Raw genomic sequence first — 17073 nt, 5'->3', positions numbered from 1 at the left:
GGATCCTGCTCATTTTGGAATTTTTGCAAGATGGGTTGAATAAAGGATTGGCCCTTAATTCCTTGAAGGTACAGGTAGTGGCTGTACCTTCACCATTTACCTGTTTCAGGGGTCAGGTAAATGGTGAATCCTTATCCTCTCATCTGATGTGGCCTGTTTCTTGAGGGATTTGAAACTTCTTCCTTCTTCCTTGCGGTTACCGGCACCCTTATGGAGTCTTACTCTGGTTTTAGACTTTTTGGCAGGTCCTATGTTTCGACTGATGCTCTTACTTTCCTTGCGCTTCCTGACCTTGAAAACTGCGTTTCTGGTGGCGATATGTTCTGGACGTCAAATTTTGAAGCTGCAGGCCTGGTGTTAGCGGGAACAGATTCGACTGTGCACTGTTCCGTCTTTCTTGCCTAAAGTGCTTTCAGATTTTCACTTGAATCAGTCCATTTCTTTGCCATCTCTGGATAAGGAAACAGATGCGGAGGAATATTGCCTGTGTCGTCCATTGGATGTCAAGAGATGTGTCCTGAGGTATCTGGAGGATTCTAACCTTTTCCGAAAGAGGGATTGCCTGTTTGTCCTTCATGGTGGAGATAAACAGGGCGAGCCAGCTTCACAGGCTATAATAGCTCGCTGGATTAAGGAGATAGTCACGGTTATGTGTGTGGTTGCTGAAAAGCCTTTGCCTACTCAGGTTTGGACTCATTCCACTAGGGCTCAGGCAGTGTCATGGGTAGAGGTTAGATTGTTGTCTCCTGTCGACATTTGCAGAGCTGCGACGTGGTCCTTCTTACACATCTTTTCCAGGTATTATCGCCTGGATGTGTAGGCCCAGGAGGACACAGCCTTTGCAAGGGCGGTTTCGACTGGATCCTGGACAGCCTCCCACCCTATTCAGGAGTAGCTTTAGTACATCCTGTTGATCCTAAGCACATCTGTCTAGGTGGTAGGAAATGAGAAATTACTACTTACCTGGTAATTTCCTTTTCCTTAATCTAGACAGATGGATTGTTTCCTGCCCTTGGCTGCCTTGTGATTGTGTTATAGTCCTCCTGTGTGACTCGTGTTCCAGGGGTTACTGCTAATTGTTACTCCAATTCCTAGACCAGTGGTTCTCAATCTTTTTTCTATCAGGACACACCTGAGAGATGATGCACACATGTATGACACACTGAACACATAACCATCATGGGACTTAAAATAAGCATATGCTCTGCATCCACATGAGTTCTCCACTTCCTAACAATGAGTGCAGAACAGAAATAAGACTTTTCCCTGTACAACTCACCATACAAAAAAGATATTCTGATTCTGGTGTCATCTTAACAGCATCACAAACTCCCTCTACTACGAGATGCATTGTAAAATAATACAAACAAACACCACTTAGTACATGTTTATCAAACCTGCCATATCTCAGCAGCACTAACTCCAAGAAATGAAACAGCAATAGCCCTATCCATGACTAGGCAGCAGTTCACCACCGGCACAATATAATATTGAGACAATACAACAAATAGGGCTGATACAAACCTCTAGTAAAGTACCTCATCTGTCACATACACACAGAACACAGATAGACCTGCCTTCACCAAATATAGAATAAAAGATCACAAATTACAAATGTGGAAGCAAAACCTGGAATGGAAACCCCAAGACCACCTTCTGCATGCAGTTCAAAACTGGAGACTAGAAACAAAAATATATTTCCTCTTACAGTTAACAAAGTTCAAAGAGAGAACTAACATAGCATGGCCCTTGTACCCAGTCAGTCTCCTTCATGCCCCCATCACCCCTCACTTCTCTCAGCTACTCAGTCATCTCTTCACATGCTCATATCCCAGTGTAACATTCCTGACCCCCCCCACCCCACACCCTCTTCCCCATGCTCCCTTTCTGCCCTTCCCTCTCCCCTTCCCTACCCAGAATACCTCTGACCACCTCTTTCCTTCCCCTTCCTGCTCATCATCCCCGACTCCGCTCTCTCCCAACCCAGCCACCCCACACCTCCATTTTCCACTTCCGTCTCTCATCCCTGCCCAGCAGCCTCCAATCCCTCCCTCCTCTGCCTCTCCCTACCCAGCAACCCCAACCTCCTTTCTCCCACCCCTGACTTCCTATTTTCCCATGCCTTCCTGCCCAATACATTTCCCCCTCCTCCTGGCTCCCAGCCAGCAGAAAAGACTTGTCCAATCTAGAGTCTCCCTCCCTCTTTATCAGCAGCAGATGAGGGCAAGATGCATGAGGAGAAGAAGATGAGTAGGCAGCAGCAGTGGATCTATAGAGCATGCACCTTTCTCACTCATGCTTCTGCATTCACATCCAGGTCCCATGGAGTAAAGACAGCATCAGCAACCTCACTGCCAGGCCAGGCAGAGGAAGATGAAGTTGGTGTCCTGCCGGACCCATGTGAACAGGAGTTGGTGATATCATGCTTTGATCTGGGTGAAGGAGGAAGAAACAAACTCCCACTGGCCAGAAAGAGAAGGAAGCAAGAGCAGCTTCCTGTCATATCCAGTAAAAGAGAAGTCAGCCAACTCCTGCCCAGACTGATGAGGAAAGATCAGTCTTCTGCTGGCTCTGCAACACCTCCCAGGGCTTTGCAACACACTAGAGTGTCTCGACACACCTGTTGAGAACCACTGCCCTAGACCAGTGGTTCTCAACCTTTTTTTGGCCGGGACACACCTGATAGATGGTTCTCACATGCGTGACACACTGAACATGTGACCTTCACGGGGCTAAATGTAAACATGCACTCTGCATCCACAGGAATCCCCTCAACCCCCAGCAATGAGTGCAGAGCAGATCTAGGGCATTACCCTGTACAACTTGCCATACAAAAAAAGATATTCTGGTTCTGATGACATCCCAGTAAAAGCAAAACAAACTCCTTTTACTACCAGGCAAAATAGCCTTCCTTATGAAAAGACAGTAATTTACCACTAATGCATATCCTATTGAGAAAACACAACAAATAAGATTGATACAAATGCCTACATGTTAGTTAAATACCTCACCTCGGTCACATACCCTTCACCAAGTACATAAAAACCACAAATTATAAATATGGAGTGAGCAACTGGAATGGAAAACCAAAAAAGCCACTCTGCATGCAGTGCAAACCTGGAGAAATGGAAAGAGAAATATAGCACCTAACAGACTCTCAAGATTTGTAATAATGCACACAAACTAACCCTCACAAAGTTACACCTGTATTATGGAACACACTAAAACAGATGTACCTACAAATGTCAATAAAAAAAAACAACCAAACACCTTTAAATAAATAAAGTAACAATCCTATCTAAGAAATACAACTATTAAACCAAGCCCTAAACACTAATACATTTCCTATTGGGAAAACAGAATAAGCCAAGCTGCTATAGAGCCCCCACACAGAAATAATTGTAAAGCTATACTAAAAATGTTACAAAACAGCTGCTGAACAGAATAATATCCAACAATTAAAAACCAAAAAAAATTATTAAAACATGTCCAAATATCATTAAAATATTTCAAAACAGCAGACATCACATAATACCCAATAATTAAAATTCCAGTCAATCAAGAAAAATACATTTTAAAAGCCACCTTTACTTACCCTTTCCAGCAACTCTCCTAACTCCTTTCCCTTCCAGGCCAATAGCACTCACCAGAAGCAGCAAGGGCTGCTGAAGCTCTGTCCTCACAGTCCTCTTCCTTAGCGCCCACAACCAGTCAATCACACACACACCTCCAATTAGACCCCACGACCAGTCTTGGTCTCTCTCACACCAGTCATCTTCCTGACCAGTCTCTCTCTCAATCACACTCATGGTCTCTTATATACAAGCTCTCGATCACACACAAATGCTCTCGCACCCATTCACACCAGCTCTTACACAGGTTTCCATTCACATCCACACACACAAGCTCTCACCCATGCATTCATTCACATCCACACACACAAGCTCTCACCCAGGCATCCATTCACAGCCACACACACACAAGCTCTCACCTAGGCATCCATTCACACCCACAGACACAAGCTCTCACCCAGGCATCCATTCACACCCACACACACAAGCTCTCACCTAAGCACCCATTCACACCAGCTCTCAACCATGCATCCATTCACACCCACACACACAAGCTCTCACCTAGGCATCCATTCACACCCACACACACAAGCTCTCACCCAGGCATCCATTCACACCCACACACACAAGCTGTCACCCAGGCATCCATTCACACCCACACACACAAGCTGTCACCCAGGCATCCATTCACACCCACACACACAAGCTCTCACCCAGGCATCCATTCACACCCACACACACCAGCTCTCACCCAGGCATCCATTCACACCCACACACAAGCTCTCACCCAGGCATCCATTTACACCCACATACACAAGCTCTCACCCAGGCTTCCATTCACACCCGCACACACAAGCTCTCACCTAAGCACCCATTCACACCAGCTCTCACCCATGCATCCATTCACACACAGACACACCAGCTCTCACCAGGCGCTCATTCACACACAGACACACCAGCTCTGTCAGGCGCTCACACGCACACACATACACACACACACACTAGCTCTCACCCAGGCACTCATTCACACCCACAAGCTCTCACCCAGGCACTCATTCACACATAGACACACGCGCTCTCATAAAAAATGTATTCTCTCTTCACTGCAGGGATGGGCTCCAGTTCCACCGCGGCTTTACTCCGGCGGGCCTTCTTTTTGCGCCACCACGGGAATGGGCTCCCGTGGTAGCATCGGTCGGGGTCTGGTTTCCTCTTCGCCGCCACTGGCTGTGGCGGCCTTGCTTCATCTGCGTCTGGTTTCCTCTTCGCCGCCACGGGCTGTGGTGGCCTTGCTTCATCTGCATTTGGTTTCCTCTTCACCGCCACGGACTGTGGTGGCCTTGCTTCGTCTGTGTCGGGTTTCCTCTTTGCCGCCACGAGCTGTGGCGGCCTTGCTTCGTCGGAGTTCGAAACTATTTCTCCCATCCTACCCCTGGGCTATGCGATGCCTGCCTCACCGGCCAATCAAAGGCTTCCTCCCTTCTTCCTACTCTCACTGGTAGGTAGAAGGGAAGAGGTTTCCGATTGGCCTGCGCGGGGGCAGGCAGAATGGAGGAGGCTTCCCATTGGGCAATGGGGGTAGGAAGAAAGGAGGCTTCCAATTGGCCCGCGGGGAGCTGGAAAAAGGGAGAAGAGAAGTGCAGCGGGCAGTGAGACACCGGGAAACGCGACACACCTGCCGGTGTTTGGTGACACACTAGTGTGTCGCGACACACCGGTTGAGAAGCGCTGCCCTAGATTATTAATCTATCAACCAACATTGACTCTCACCCTCCGACCTCTTCCCTAACACCTCCCCCCCTCCCCCTTCCAACCCCTGCCCTGACACCACACCGCCCCCTTGCTCACCTCCCCTTTCTCTTCATTCCACAGGACTTATTATGTTTATAATCGCCGAAGATAAATATATGTTTTTCTCTCGCTACTCTACTGTTCTTCGTTGATTATTTTATCACTCTCCAGTTGTTATCTTTTAAAATTTTTCCCATCTTCCAGGTTTTCGCTCCCTGTTTAATGTAACTTTACCTTCTTAAATTAATTTGGTTTCCCCCCTGTTCCATTGTAAACCGGTACGATAAGACCTTCGTCTTGAGTATCGGTATAGTAAAAGAATTTTAAATTAAATAAATAAATTAATCTATTCCCAGTGGTAAGGCTAAGCAATACCTCCCCTTATCTCTTACTCCGCCGCTTCCCAGCGAGGGTAAACGCACGGCCTGAGCATCAGCCCCCCCCTGCTCATTGGCCATCTCATGTAGCAGCCCCAAACTTCACAAGATTCTCCCCCCTCTAATGCCCTTTTACAATACAATAATAACACTTAACAACTTTGGGCTCGGGTTTCCACCACCACTGCGACAATTGACATCACCAAGACCCAAAGGCCCACCAGTACATAACACTCATCCGGGAGGGAGGGGAGGGAAAGCAAATTCTTGCTGCTGCCTCTGCCATTCGCGAGCCTGACTGAGGGGAACACTTCCTGCCGCAACTCCCGCCACGGTAAGGCAACCAATGGCGAGGCAGCAATTCAAAATTGTTGCCATCGCCAACGGTTACCTCTCCCCCCTCCCCCCAATCCCCTACTCGCCCGCTCCCCACACTCTTCCCATGTTAATGGCGGCGGCGCGAGACAGGCCTGCACCGCCTTAACTTACTGTTTATTAATTTAGAATGTCATGTGATGCTTTTATATATCCTGTATTTTTATGTTTAATGTTTTTTTAAAATTGCAAATCACTTTGTTTTCAAAGAAAGACTATTTATCAACTATAAACTAAACTAATAATCTAAATTAGGCTGCAGATATTACAGATGAAACACAGTATCCAATTACTGCTTTGAAACATCTCTGCATACTAGGTCCATTGTAGGCCGTTTTTTTCTTGCAATCGATTTAATTCCAAAACTATGCCTTATGAATATCAATAAGTGCAGAGGGAACAAACTAAAGCGCAGTAAGGTGGGTTAACGCTTATGTTAGTTATGTCAGGTTTCATTATTTCTAGTGGGGGCTGATTCACTAAATAATTTGTGCATTATCCGTATTAATATTAGTGAAGGTTTCAGTGGTTTAGTGAATTGACTTCTTAGTACAAGTTGTAGAATATTAAGTTCCATTTCCTAATGTTTAAGCATAAAGGTTTAATTGCTATTTTCATTGTCTATAAGTTTGTGCCTTCAATTTAAATGTACCGTGATGGCTACTAATTTCGACAAGCCTACCCTGAATAGACCTCATTCCTTGTGCTCTCCCATGCTCCCTCCTCGCCCCCCCCCCCACCCAGCCCCTTATACAAGTCATCGGCGACATGACACCATCACCTTCCCTGGCACACCCCCTGTGTATATAAATCCACACTGTTGTACATAAGTTTCTACCTACCCCACTTGTTACTCCTCTTGTTCCATTTCGAATTACGCTCTACTTCCTCATGCTCTTCATTTTCTAGTTACATTAACACATTTTTTGCTCCCTTTCCCCCGGCCCCGTTTTATGTACTCTGTTTTCCTAGCTTTCAGTTGCAATGTAAACTGGTATGATGTTTGTTTACTAATGTCGGTATATAAAAGCCCCAAATAAATAAATAAATAATCTTTAGCTCATTTGTGTGATTGTCTGTCATAACTTTTGTTGTTACATGTAGTTGTTTTATAGTATTAGTTTGTGTTTTGATAAATATTGTTTCTTTTATTTATTAGGCAAGAAAGCACATTTTACAAATTCATACCAGGGACTGGAATCCAAAATTGTCAGAAGCTTTCTTAGAAGAACTAGCTGAAAAATGTGTTGGTGAGTGATTCTTCATAGTGAAATAGATTTCAAGTTTTCTCCATGAAAACTTTCTCTTACAGCTAGAAATATGTATTTGCTTTTAATTCTACTTTTAGGTTTGGAGTTTTCCAGTAAATCATCTTCATGTTGTTTATTTTCATCTTTCCTTCCTTCTAGTACTTTTCTTCATTGTCTGAGTTCCATTTACATTTATCAAGATTTTATTTTCTTAAGCCCTCCTCCTCACCTCAAAATCAGCCTGACCCCCCTTTTAAGGGATATTACAGTAAGAATGCACAAATAGACTTTCTAGATGAAGTGGCCCTCATAAGAGGAGGGGTGGGGAAGGGATAGTTATTACCTATAGTAATTGATATTTCTCTGAGGACAAGCAGGATGGTAGTCCTCGTATGGGTGACATCATCAGATGAATCCTGGCACAGAACTTTTACTTTAAAGTTTCTAGAACTTTGATCATGACCCACTGAGCATGTTATACTACCACATGTCCATAGAGGGACCTCTTCAGTCTCATATTTTCCATGGAGCCAGTTGTGGATCTCTGCTTTTCTGCTCTATATAGATCTTCAGGTTACCTATCTAGGCAGTAATCCTGCGGTCTCATTCTTCCCTTTTAGTCATCCTTAAGTAGTTATTTTATTTGGTTCTTTAATTTCCCTTTTTATTCTGGTATCCATGCTGTGTACCAAAGGGCTTTGAATGGTCATCAAGTTCTTTAATTTTGCTGCGTTGGTTTTTCATCCATTTTTCCTCATGGATAAGTCTACCAGTAACTTCAAGAGTTGCCCCCTATGCAACAGGGTGTTGTCTATCATGGATCCCCCTGTTAAATGTGTTCTGTGCCTGGGGGCTAATCTTAATGTCTGGGGGTGTCATCTTTGCATGACCTTGACCCTCTGGGTGTAGGTCCTGGCTTGAACTTACAAAAAAGCGCTTAGAGCACTGCAGGATTAGGCCCATCTGATCTACAGTGGAGGCAGTGACATGGATGCACCCGGGAGTTGCCTCAGTTGATAGTGCATTGGCATTTACCATTGAGGAGACAGATTGTCCTCTTGCTCCTCCCATCGGACAAAGGTGAAGGGTTCAGCCTCTTCTGTTCTGGCATCCAGGAGTTCTGAAGCCTAGCATTGAGCAAAGGCCAAGAAGCATCAGCATCGATTTCTGTTGAAGCACAATGCTGGGAGCAGGGATGTTCTGAGTGAGGCTGTGAAACTGCCGAAGCATTGCTATGAAGAGGAGAGCTCATCCTCTATGCATTCCTGGGAATTGCAGCAGTCTCCAGGAGTTCAGATGTCTGCCATCGATAAGCTTAAAGTATCCCAGGAAGACATGACTACCCCTTCTGCCTCCCATTCTATATTGGTATCTGTAATCTTTGAGGAGTGACTGGACAAAGAAGATCCAGCAGGCCTTGGAAAAGATGATGCAGAGACCCTACAGCTGCCTGGCAGCTCGGTACCAATGTCAGTTCCTGGAGGAGAATTAACATTGTCAGAGTACCAATGGTAATCTCCAGTCCACCAGGATGCTGGGGGGGGGGGGGTGGAGGAAGGGGAGAGCTTCCTTGAGGTTCAGGAGCTCTTCAGTGTCTATGCCCCAACAGACAAGTGCTCCCCTCTATGAGGCCTTGTCTGCTAGACAAACAAGGTCTGAGTCCTTGTTCCCTGTATAATATTTGGACTTGGACTTTAAGTATTCCTGGGAGTACAGGTACAGATATGGGGATTTCTCTGAAGAGGAGGAATTGCCAAGGGTCTCCCGTTTGAACCCTCTCCTCCAAAAGAAGGGAGAAAGTTTCCACTTGAGGGACCTCTCCTTCACTGTGGTCTTTCAGTTTACTTTGCAAAAGGAGACTGAGTCTAGAAACAAGGTGCTAGACATCATCCAGCTCGTGGAGTCTCCTAAGAAAATTCTGGCAGTTCCATTACATGAGATCCTTTAGGAGGTACAGATGAGGATGTGGGGAAAACCCATTATCTGTAGCTACTGTCAACAAGAAGATGGAGACAATATATCTCCTTGAGACATTGGGCAAGTCACTTTACCCTCCATTGCCTCAGGTACAAACTTAGATTGTAAGCCCTCTGGGGATAGGGAAATACCTACAGTACCTGAATGTAATCCACTTTGAAGCGCTGAAAAAAGTGTGAAAAGCAGTATATATAAAAAAAAAAAAAAAAATCTAAAATAAATAAATAAATCTGTAGCTGCTGTCAACAAGAAGATGGAGACAATATATCTTGCCAGAAGACTTCAGAATTTGAAAAGATAGCTACCTTATCAATCTGTGGTGGTTGTTATTGCCTCTAAGATGGCCAAGAGAACCAGAACCATTCTTCTGTGCCCCGGGGATGAAATCAAGATCCTTGGATACTCTTGGGACGAAAGTTTTTCAAGGAGTATGCTTAATGCCCACTTTCCTGGCGTGTAGCCAGATGGACTCAGAACGAATGGGATAGTATCCGCGTGCTAGCAGTTGGAGACGGATCTGACGTCAGCACGGGGTATATATACAGGAAGCGTAGCAACTCAGTAATTTCCGTCTCCAAAGCAGTTTGGAGAGCCTGCACGCTAGCTGAGCGTGTTTTCCAAATCTACTTTTCTTTTTCTACTTACTAAAACTTCTATATCATCGAGCCCCGCACTCCTGCGGTGATACCCTAAGGTCCCTCCCCCAGTAGAGTTTCCCGGGGTGATTTCCGTGATCCCCCGGAGGTGTAAGTCCTCGGTCCGGCCGAATCGCGGCAAGGACACAGCCCCCCGGGCGAGGTTCGGGTGAGGCTTTCGAGGCGCCTCGGTACCGGCGTGGATGAGGCAGCGGGTGCATATCCTCAAACGCGGCGGTGAAGGTACTTGCCCTCTCCCCCCGCAGCCGGAGACCGCCCGGGTTCCAGCCGGGAAGCGCCGAGGATCAGGTAAGGCGTACATTTCTTATTTCTGGTCTCCGAGGAGCAGAGGATCGGCGGCGTGGCACGCCGTGGAGGACGCCATTTTGGGGCCTTGTTCAGGTATTGAGCGCCCGTAATAGGCGCGGCTCTATTCCTCCTTGTGCGTATATTGACTTATTGCTGAGAGCATATTGACTGCCATTGAGCGTGTATTGCTAAATGCTTCTTGCTGAAAGCCTATGGAATGCCATTGAGCGTGTATTGCTACCCGCATATTGCTAAGAGCGTATTGTATACCACTGAGCGTGTATTGCTAACCGCCTATTGCTGAGAGCCTATTGAATGCCATTGAGCGTATATTGCTAAACGCTTATTGCTGAGAGCCTAGTGAATGCCATTGAGCGTATATTGCTAATCGCTTACTGCTGAGCGCTTATTGAAAGCCTTTAAGCGTGTATTGTTGGCGGCATATTGCTGAGAGTATATTGCATACAATTGTGCTGTTTTCATGACCGCCTAGTGCTGAGAACCTATTATTATTATTTTTGTGCGCCTATTGTACTAAGCGCATATTGCTGCCGCATATTATTCTTATTGTGCGCCTGTTGTATTAAGCGCCTATTGCTGCCGCATATTATTCTTATTGTGCGCCTGTTGTATTAAGCGCCTATTGCTGCCGCATATTATTATTCTTGTGCGCCCGTTGTATTAAGCGCCTATTGATGTCGCATATTATTATTCTTGTGCGCCCGTTGTATTAAGCGCCTATTGCTGCCGCATATTATTATTGCACGCCTGTTATATTAAGCATATATTATTGCCGTCTCTCTTTCAATGGAACAGAACGCATCAGCGTCTTCAGTGGCGGCGCCGCCTGCATCAGGCATTAAAGCCCTTGGCCTCTGCTCTGCATGCCAGCTTAGAGCCACGCACAGTGAAGAGCCAGACTCCCTATGTGCCCAATGTGAGGAGGCCGTGGGACCCTCGAGCCAGGCCCAGTCTCAGCCACAGTTTGCTGACAGTTCCCCAGGGGCTACCCCGGATTTAGCGGGCAGTCTCGACCAATCGGGAATCCCGGGGAATCTTGTATCCCGGCGATTAGAGGCTGCTTCCATTTCCTGGGTGGATCTCTTTAAGGGGATTCATGCCTTTGTACAGATGCAAACGGCTTCCCGTCCAGGCCCTGCAGTTCCTGCTGTTCCTGTTGTTCCTGTGGTTGCTGCGGTTCCTGCGGTGGCTGCTGCGGCTGCCGCTGCGGTGGCGGCTCCTGCGGATCCTGTTCCTGGACCCTCACGCCCTTATCGTGAGCAGGACCTCCCACCACTGGACAGTCCAGATCAATCGGACCAGGAGGTTTCACCGGACGAGTCCGAACTCCCGGACGAGGGGGAGCTTCCCCCAGGGATTGAGCCATATGGAACCATGAGGCGGTTCTTCCCCAAGGAGGATCTCTCCGACCTGGTGTCTCAGTGTCTAGCGGAGTTGGATATTACAGGTCCCAGCGCTACGGTGCCCTCTGCGCAGAACCCTCTGCTGGAAGGGCTTCGTCCTACAGCCCGCCATTTTCCATTCTTGCAAGCAGCTCAACAACTGATAGATTTAGAATGGGCGGCACCAGCGGCTTCCTTCAAAGGGGGCTGGGCCCTGACGAGCATGTACCCATTGGCACCGGCTATCCAGGACCTGCTGGCGTGCCCTCAGGTGGACGCCTTGATTAGCGCTGTGGTCAAGCGCACTACCATTCCAGTTGAAGGGGGGACGGCCCTCAAGGAGCCTCATGACCGGCGACTGGACGCCATTCTGAAACAGACCTTTGAGGTGGCAGCTCTATCTTTGCGGATCGCGACCTGCTGCACAGTGGTGACGCATGCCTGTTTGTCACAGGTTAGGAACAACGCTCCAGCAGCTGACATGGAGTCAGCTCTTTCGTTCCTCACAGATGCTGCATCAGACCTGGTCCAGACAACAGCTAAGGGGATTTCATCCTCTGTAGCCGCCAGGAGGCAGCTCTGGATCCGGAGATGGTCAGCTGATGCGCCTTCAAAGACACGCCTCACCAGATTGCCCTTTAAGGGCTCTTTCCTATTTGGCAGCGACCTTGATAAACTGGCCAGTACATGGGGTGCCTCTCCAGTGCCTAGACTGCCGGAAGATCGGTTCAGAAGGGGCCAGCGCGCCTTTCCAAGGCCCTCCAGGAGCAGGAGTTCACAGCGCTTTGTTCCTTACAGGGGTCGCTACCAGGCACCACGTCTTCAGGCCAGGAATCAGTCCTTTCGGACCAAGCAGCGCAAGAGGGGAGCAGGCCCGGGCTCGGGTCCCGGCCGCGCCTCACAATGAGAATCCGCCGATTCATCTGGCGGACGGAGCCATAGGGGGCAGGTTTAACCCTCTTCTACCCCAGATGGGTCGAGATCACGTCGGACCAGTGGGTCCTCGCCATTATCCGGGAGGGATATTATCTGGACTTTCATCATCTCCCTCCGGACAAGTTTGTGGAATCTTCATGTCCCATGCACAAGAAGGCAGCATTGGAAGCTACCCTGGCGAGGCTCCTGTCCTTGAAAGCCATCATCCCAGTACCTGCCTGGGAAGTGAATTCTGGACACTATTCCATTTATTTCATGGTACCCAAGAAAGGGGGCACCTTTCGGCCTGTGCTGGACCTCAAGTCAGTCAATCGCTACTTACGGGTACCGAGGTTTCGCATGGAGACTCTGCGCTCCGTCAAGGCAGCAGTACAACCAGGAGAATTCCTCACGGCGTTAGACCTGTCAGAGGCATACCTGCATATCCCGATCCATCCGGATCATCAGCGCTACCTACGCTTCAAGGTTCTAGGGCGCCACTTCCAGTTTCGGGCTCTGCCCTTCGGGTTGGCCACGTCACCACGGACATTCACCAAGGTGGTCGTAGTGGTAGCAGCGGCACTCAGGCGGGAAGGAATTCTGGTCATCCCTACTTAGACGACTGGCTGATCAGGGCGAAATCTCGAGAGGAGAGCCTTCGGACAACCGACAGCGTGATCGTCCTTCTGGAAAGCTTGGGCTGGGTAATCAACCTCAGCAAGAGCTGCCTACAGCCTTCCCAGTCTCTGGAATACCTGGGAGTACAGTTCGATACCCGGGCGGACACAGTCAGTCTCACTTCCAAGAGACAGTTGAAACTTCAGCAGCGTATCCAGTATTTGATGGGATCCAGTCGGCCCATAGCCTGGGATTATCTGCAGGTTCTTGGTCTCATGGCATCCACCCTGGAAGTGGTGCCTTGGGCGAGGGCCCATATGAGACCTCTACAACACTCCCTGCTCTCTCGCTGGAGCCCCCGTCTACGGAACTATTCCACGCACCTGCATCTGCCAGCCAGAGTGCGGACCCAGTTGCGGTGGTGGTTGCAGTCTAACCACATGAGCAGGGGGTCGAAGATGTCCACCCATGTGGACTTTGCTCACCACAGATGCCAGCCTGAGCGGCTGGGGAGCACACTGCGAAGAACTCACCGCACAAGGGCGGTGGAACAGAGAAGAGTCAGCTTGGAACATCAACCGTCTAGAGGCCCGGGCAGTCCGATTGGCATGCCTTCGATTTGCTCACAGACTGAAGAACAGAGCAGTCAGAGTGATGTCCGACAATGCCACCACGGTGGCATACATCAACCGTCAGGGTGGAACCAGAAGCCGACAGGTATCCCTAGAGATAGCCCCGCTGATGGCTTGGGCAGAGGCGAATCTTCAGGACATCTCCGCCGTCCACATTGCCAGGAAGGACAATACCACAGCAGACTTCCTCAGCAGAGAAAGCCTAAATCCGGGAGAGTGGCAGCTGTCACCCACAGCCTTCCAGATGATTGTGGATCACTGGGGGATTCCGGACATGGATTTACTGGCAGACAAGTCCAATGCTCAAGTACCCAGATACTTCAGCCGCAAGCGCGACCCGTTCTCACACGGAATCGATGCCCTGGTCTAGCCGTGGCCTCCAGGGACTCTGCTATACGCCTTTCCTCCGTGGCCTCTGCTGGGGGCCATCATCCACAAGATTCAGAAACACCGGGGCCTAGTTCTTCTAGTGGCACCAGACTGGCCAAGAAGACCCTGGTACGCAGACATGAAAAGACTACTGGCAGGGGAGCCTCTTCCCCTGCCTCCTCTCCGGGACCTTCTACGTCAAGGTCCCATCCTCCACGAGGATCCAGCTCAATTCTCTCTTACGGTCTGGCCATTGAGAGGGCTAGACTGAAGAAAAGAGGTTACTCGGAGCCCGTGATTGATACACTCCTCCGAGCTCGTAAGTTTTCCACGTCCCTCACCTACGTAAGGATCTGGAGAGTATTTGAGGCATGGTGCGACACTCACGGCACCAATCCACATGCGACAACAATCCCTATTGTGTTGGATTTCCTGCAGGATGGTCTTCGGAAGGGTCTCTCCCTCAGCTCTATCAAAGTTCAGGTGGCTGCGCTGTCTTGCTATGGCCCCAGGAGGGATGGCAAGACCATCGCCAAGCACCCAGATGTTTCTCGCTTCCTGCAAGGAGTCAAGCATATTCGTCCGCCACTAAAGTGGCCTGTGCCCTTATGGAACCTCAATCTTGTTTTGGATTTCCTCGCGGGATCCACCTTCAGACCCCTTCGGGGACTGTCTCTCCGTTCTCTAACCTTGAAGATGGTGTTCCTATTGGCGGTATGAAAGGCACGCCGCATCTCAGAGCTACAAGCACTGTCCTGCCGTGATCCCTTTCTCAGAATCACTCCTGAGGCTATCCATCTTAGTACGGTTCCCTCCTTTCTACCTAAAGTGGTTTCACAGTTTCATCTTAACCAAACCATATCCTTGCCTACCACGGCGGGTTTGAAGAAATCTGAAGAAGGGCGTTTATTACGCCATCTCGACGTTGGCAGATTGCTACCCAGATATCTGGAAGTGACACAAGAACTACGAAAGACGGACCATCGGTTCTTCCTGCACAGCGGGAGGAAGCAAGGTGAAGCGGCCTCGCGGCCCACCATCGCCCGCTGGATTAAAGAAGTTATCAGAGCAGCTTACGTAGAGGCTGGGAAGTCTCCGCCTCTACAGGTCAAGGCTCATTCTACCAGAGCACAAGCGGCATCCTGGGCGGAATCCAGGATGCTGTCGCCTGCAGAAATATGTAAAGCGGCGACATGGTCCTCCCTCCATACCTTTTCCAGGTTCTACCGTCTGGATGTCCAGGCTAGGGAGGACTCAGCATTTGCGAGGGCTGTACTACATGGTCCTCAGGCAGCCTCCCGCCCAGGCTGGGAGTAAAGCTTTTGTACATCCCATTCGTTCTGAGTCCATCTGGCTACACGCCAGGAAATGTTGAGATTACTACCTGATAATCTCCTTTTCCTTAGTGTAGACAGATGGACTCAGCATCCCGCCCAGCTGCCTGTGTACATGGGTTTCACCGATTCAAGGTAAGCCATGTCATCTATTTCTATAAGAGCGTACACTCTACCAGGTGTTAACGCCTTCCGGTTGTGAATGCTGGCGGTCTCCAGCTACTATCAATCGGTCAGGGGAATCCTGTTTCACTTTTCACTGAGCGTCAGTACACACATCCATAACAGCTTTTGCAAGGAAGATTACTGAGTTGCTACGCTTCCTGTGGGGATATATATACCCCGTGCTGATGTCAGATCAGTCTCCAACTGCTAGCACGCGGATACTATCCCATTCGTTCTGAGTCCATCTGTCTACACTAAGGAAAAGGAGATTATCAGGTAGTAATCTCAACAATAAACTCTTAATCAGCTCTTCATGGGTCAGTGCTTGCAGGATATTATGAAACAGTTGCGGGAAGTGGCAAAACATCTTTCTGAGAAGCAGCGTGATGACTTCCAATCACTAGTGAACATGGGTATGGGGTGCGGAAAATACTTGGTCCGGTCGACCTTTGCTTGCAAAACGGCATTGAGGGTTTTTGCCATGAGGATTGGCACTCATAGACTTGCCTGCCTGCAGGCCTCAGACCTCTGACCTAAGATTCAGGAAAGACTCACTGACGTGCCATGTACTGGGGAGAATCTCTTCAGAGATAGACTTAAGGAAAACAATGGCCCAGATCAGACAACACTGTGCGATGTTTCAGAAACTCTCTACAACCAATCCAGATCCACCCTTCTCAGCTAGGAGGTACCTGAGCATAAAGCTGAGGTGACACTTCTATCAGCCAAAGAGCCATTTGTGTCTACTCCCTCCGTCTCATCAGCAGCAGGCCCCACCCAGCAGAGGGGCCTGTAAGCTGCAACTAGTACCCAGTCAAAACCTGGGAAATATCTCTGTAACAGAAACTGCTGCAGAAGGAGGCCTCCTCCCTCTTAGAGACCAATGCAGTCAAATCTATTCTAACAGGAGAAAGAGGGTGGGAATTTTATTCTAAGAATTTCAAAGAAAACAGAAGGATTCCATCCCATCCTAGACCTAAGGGTCTTGAACAAATTCTTAGAGAGAGAAAAGTTCAGGATGGTTTCCCTGGGCACTTTGATCCCCTTTTTTGAAAAAGGGGACTGGCTACATTCTCTCTAGCTGAAGAATGATTACACCCACATAGAGAGATTTCCAGGTGACAGAAAATATCTCAGATTTGTGATAGTATTGCATGCTGCCCTTTGGCCTAGCATCAGCCCCGTGTGTCTACATAAAATGTCTCGCCATGGTAGTGGCACACCCTCACAAATTCGGGGTGCACATGTTCCCTTTCCTTGTTGATTGGCTGGTCAAGTCACATGTCAGGCGGGTGCCCACAGAATCAATGTGCACAACCATCTAGTGGTTGGAGATACTAGGGTTCAACTA

General features: G+C 48.6%; 1 protein-coding gene across 1 annotated transcript in view; it reads left to right on the top strand.

The window, feature by feature from the left end:
- Positions 1 to 17073, top strand: part of ATAD2B (ATPase family AAA domain containing 2B) — a 610472-nt gene that overhangs the window by 323686 nt on the left and 269713 nt on the right. Inside the window, exon 15 of the mRNA XM_029596002.1 lies at positions 7275 to 7365. Within this exon, the coding sequence (XP_029451862.1) occupies positions 7275 to 7365 (91 nt within the window). The remainder of the gene's footprint in view (positions 1 to 7274; positions 7366 to 17073) is intronic.

Source organism: Rhinatrema bivittatum, chromosome 3 (genome assembly GCF_901001135.1).
Source record: "Rhinatrema bivittatum chromosome 3, aRhiBiv1.1, whole genome shotgun sequence".
Classification (NCBI taxonomy): Eukaryota; Metazoa; Chordata; class Amphibia; order Gymnophiona; family Rhinatrematidae; genus Rhinatrema; species Rhinatrema bivittatum.
This window is presented reverse-complemented; position numbering and strand designations above follow the sequence as displayed.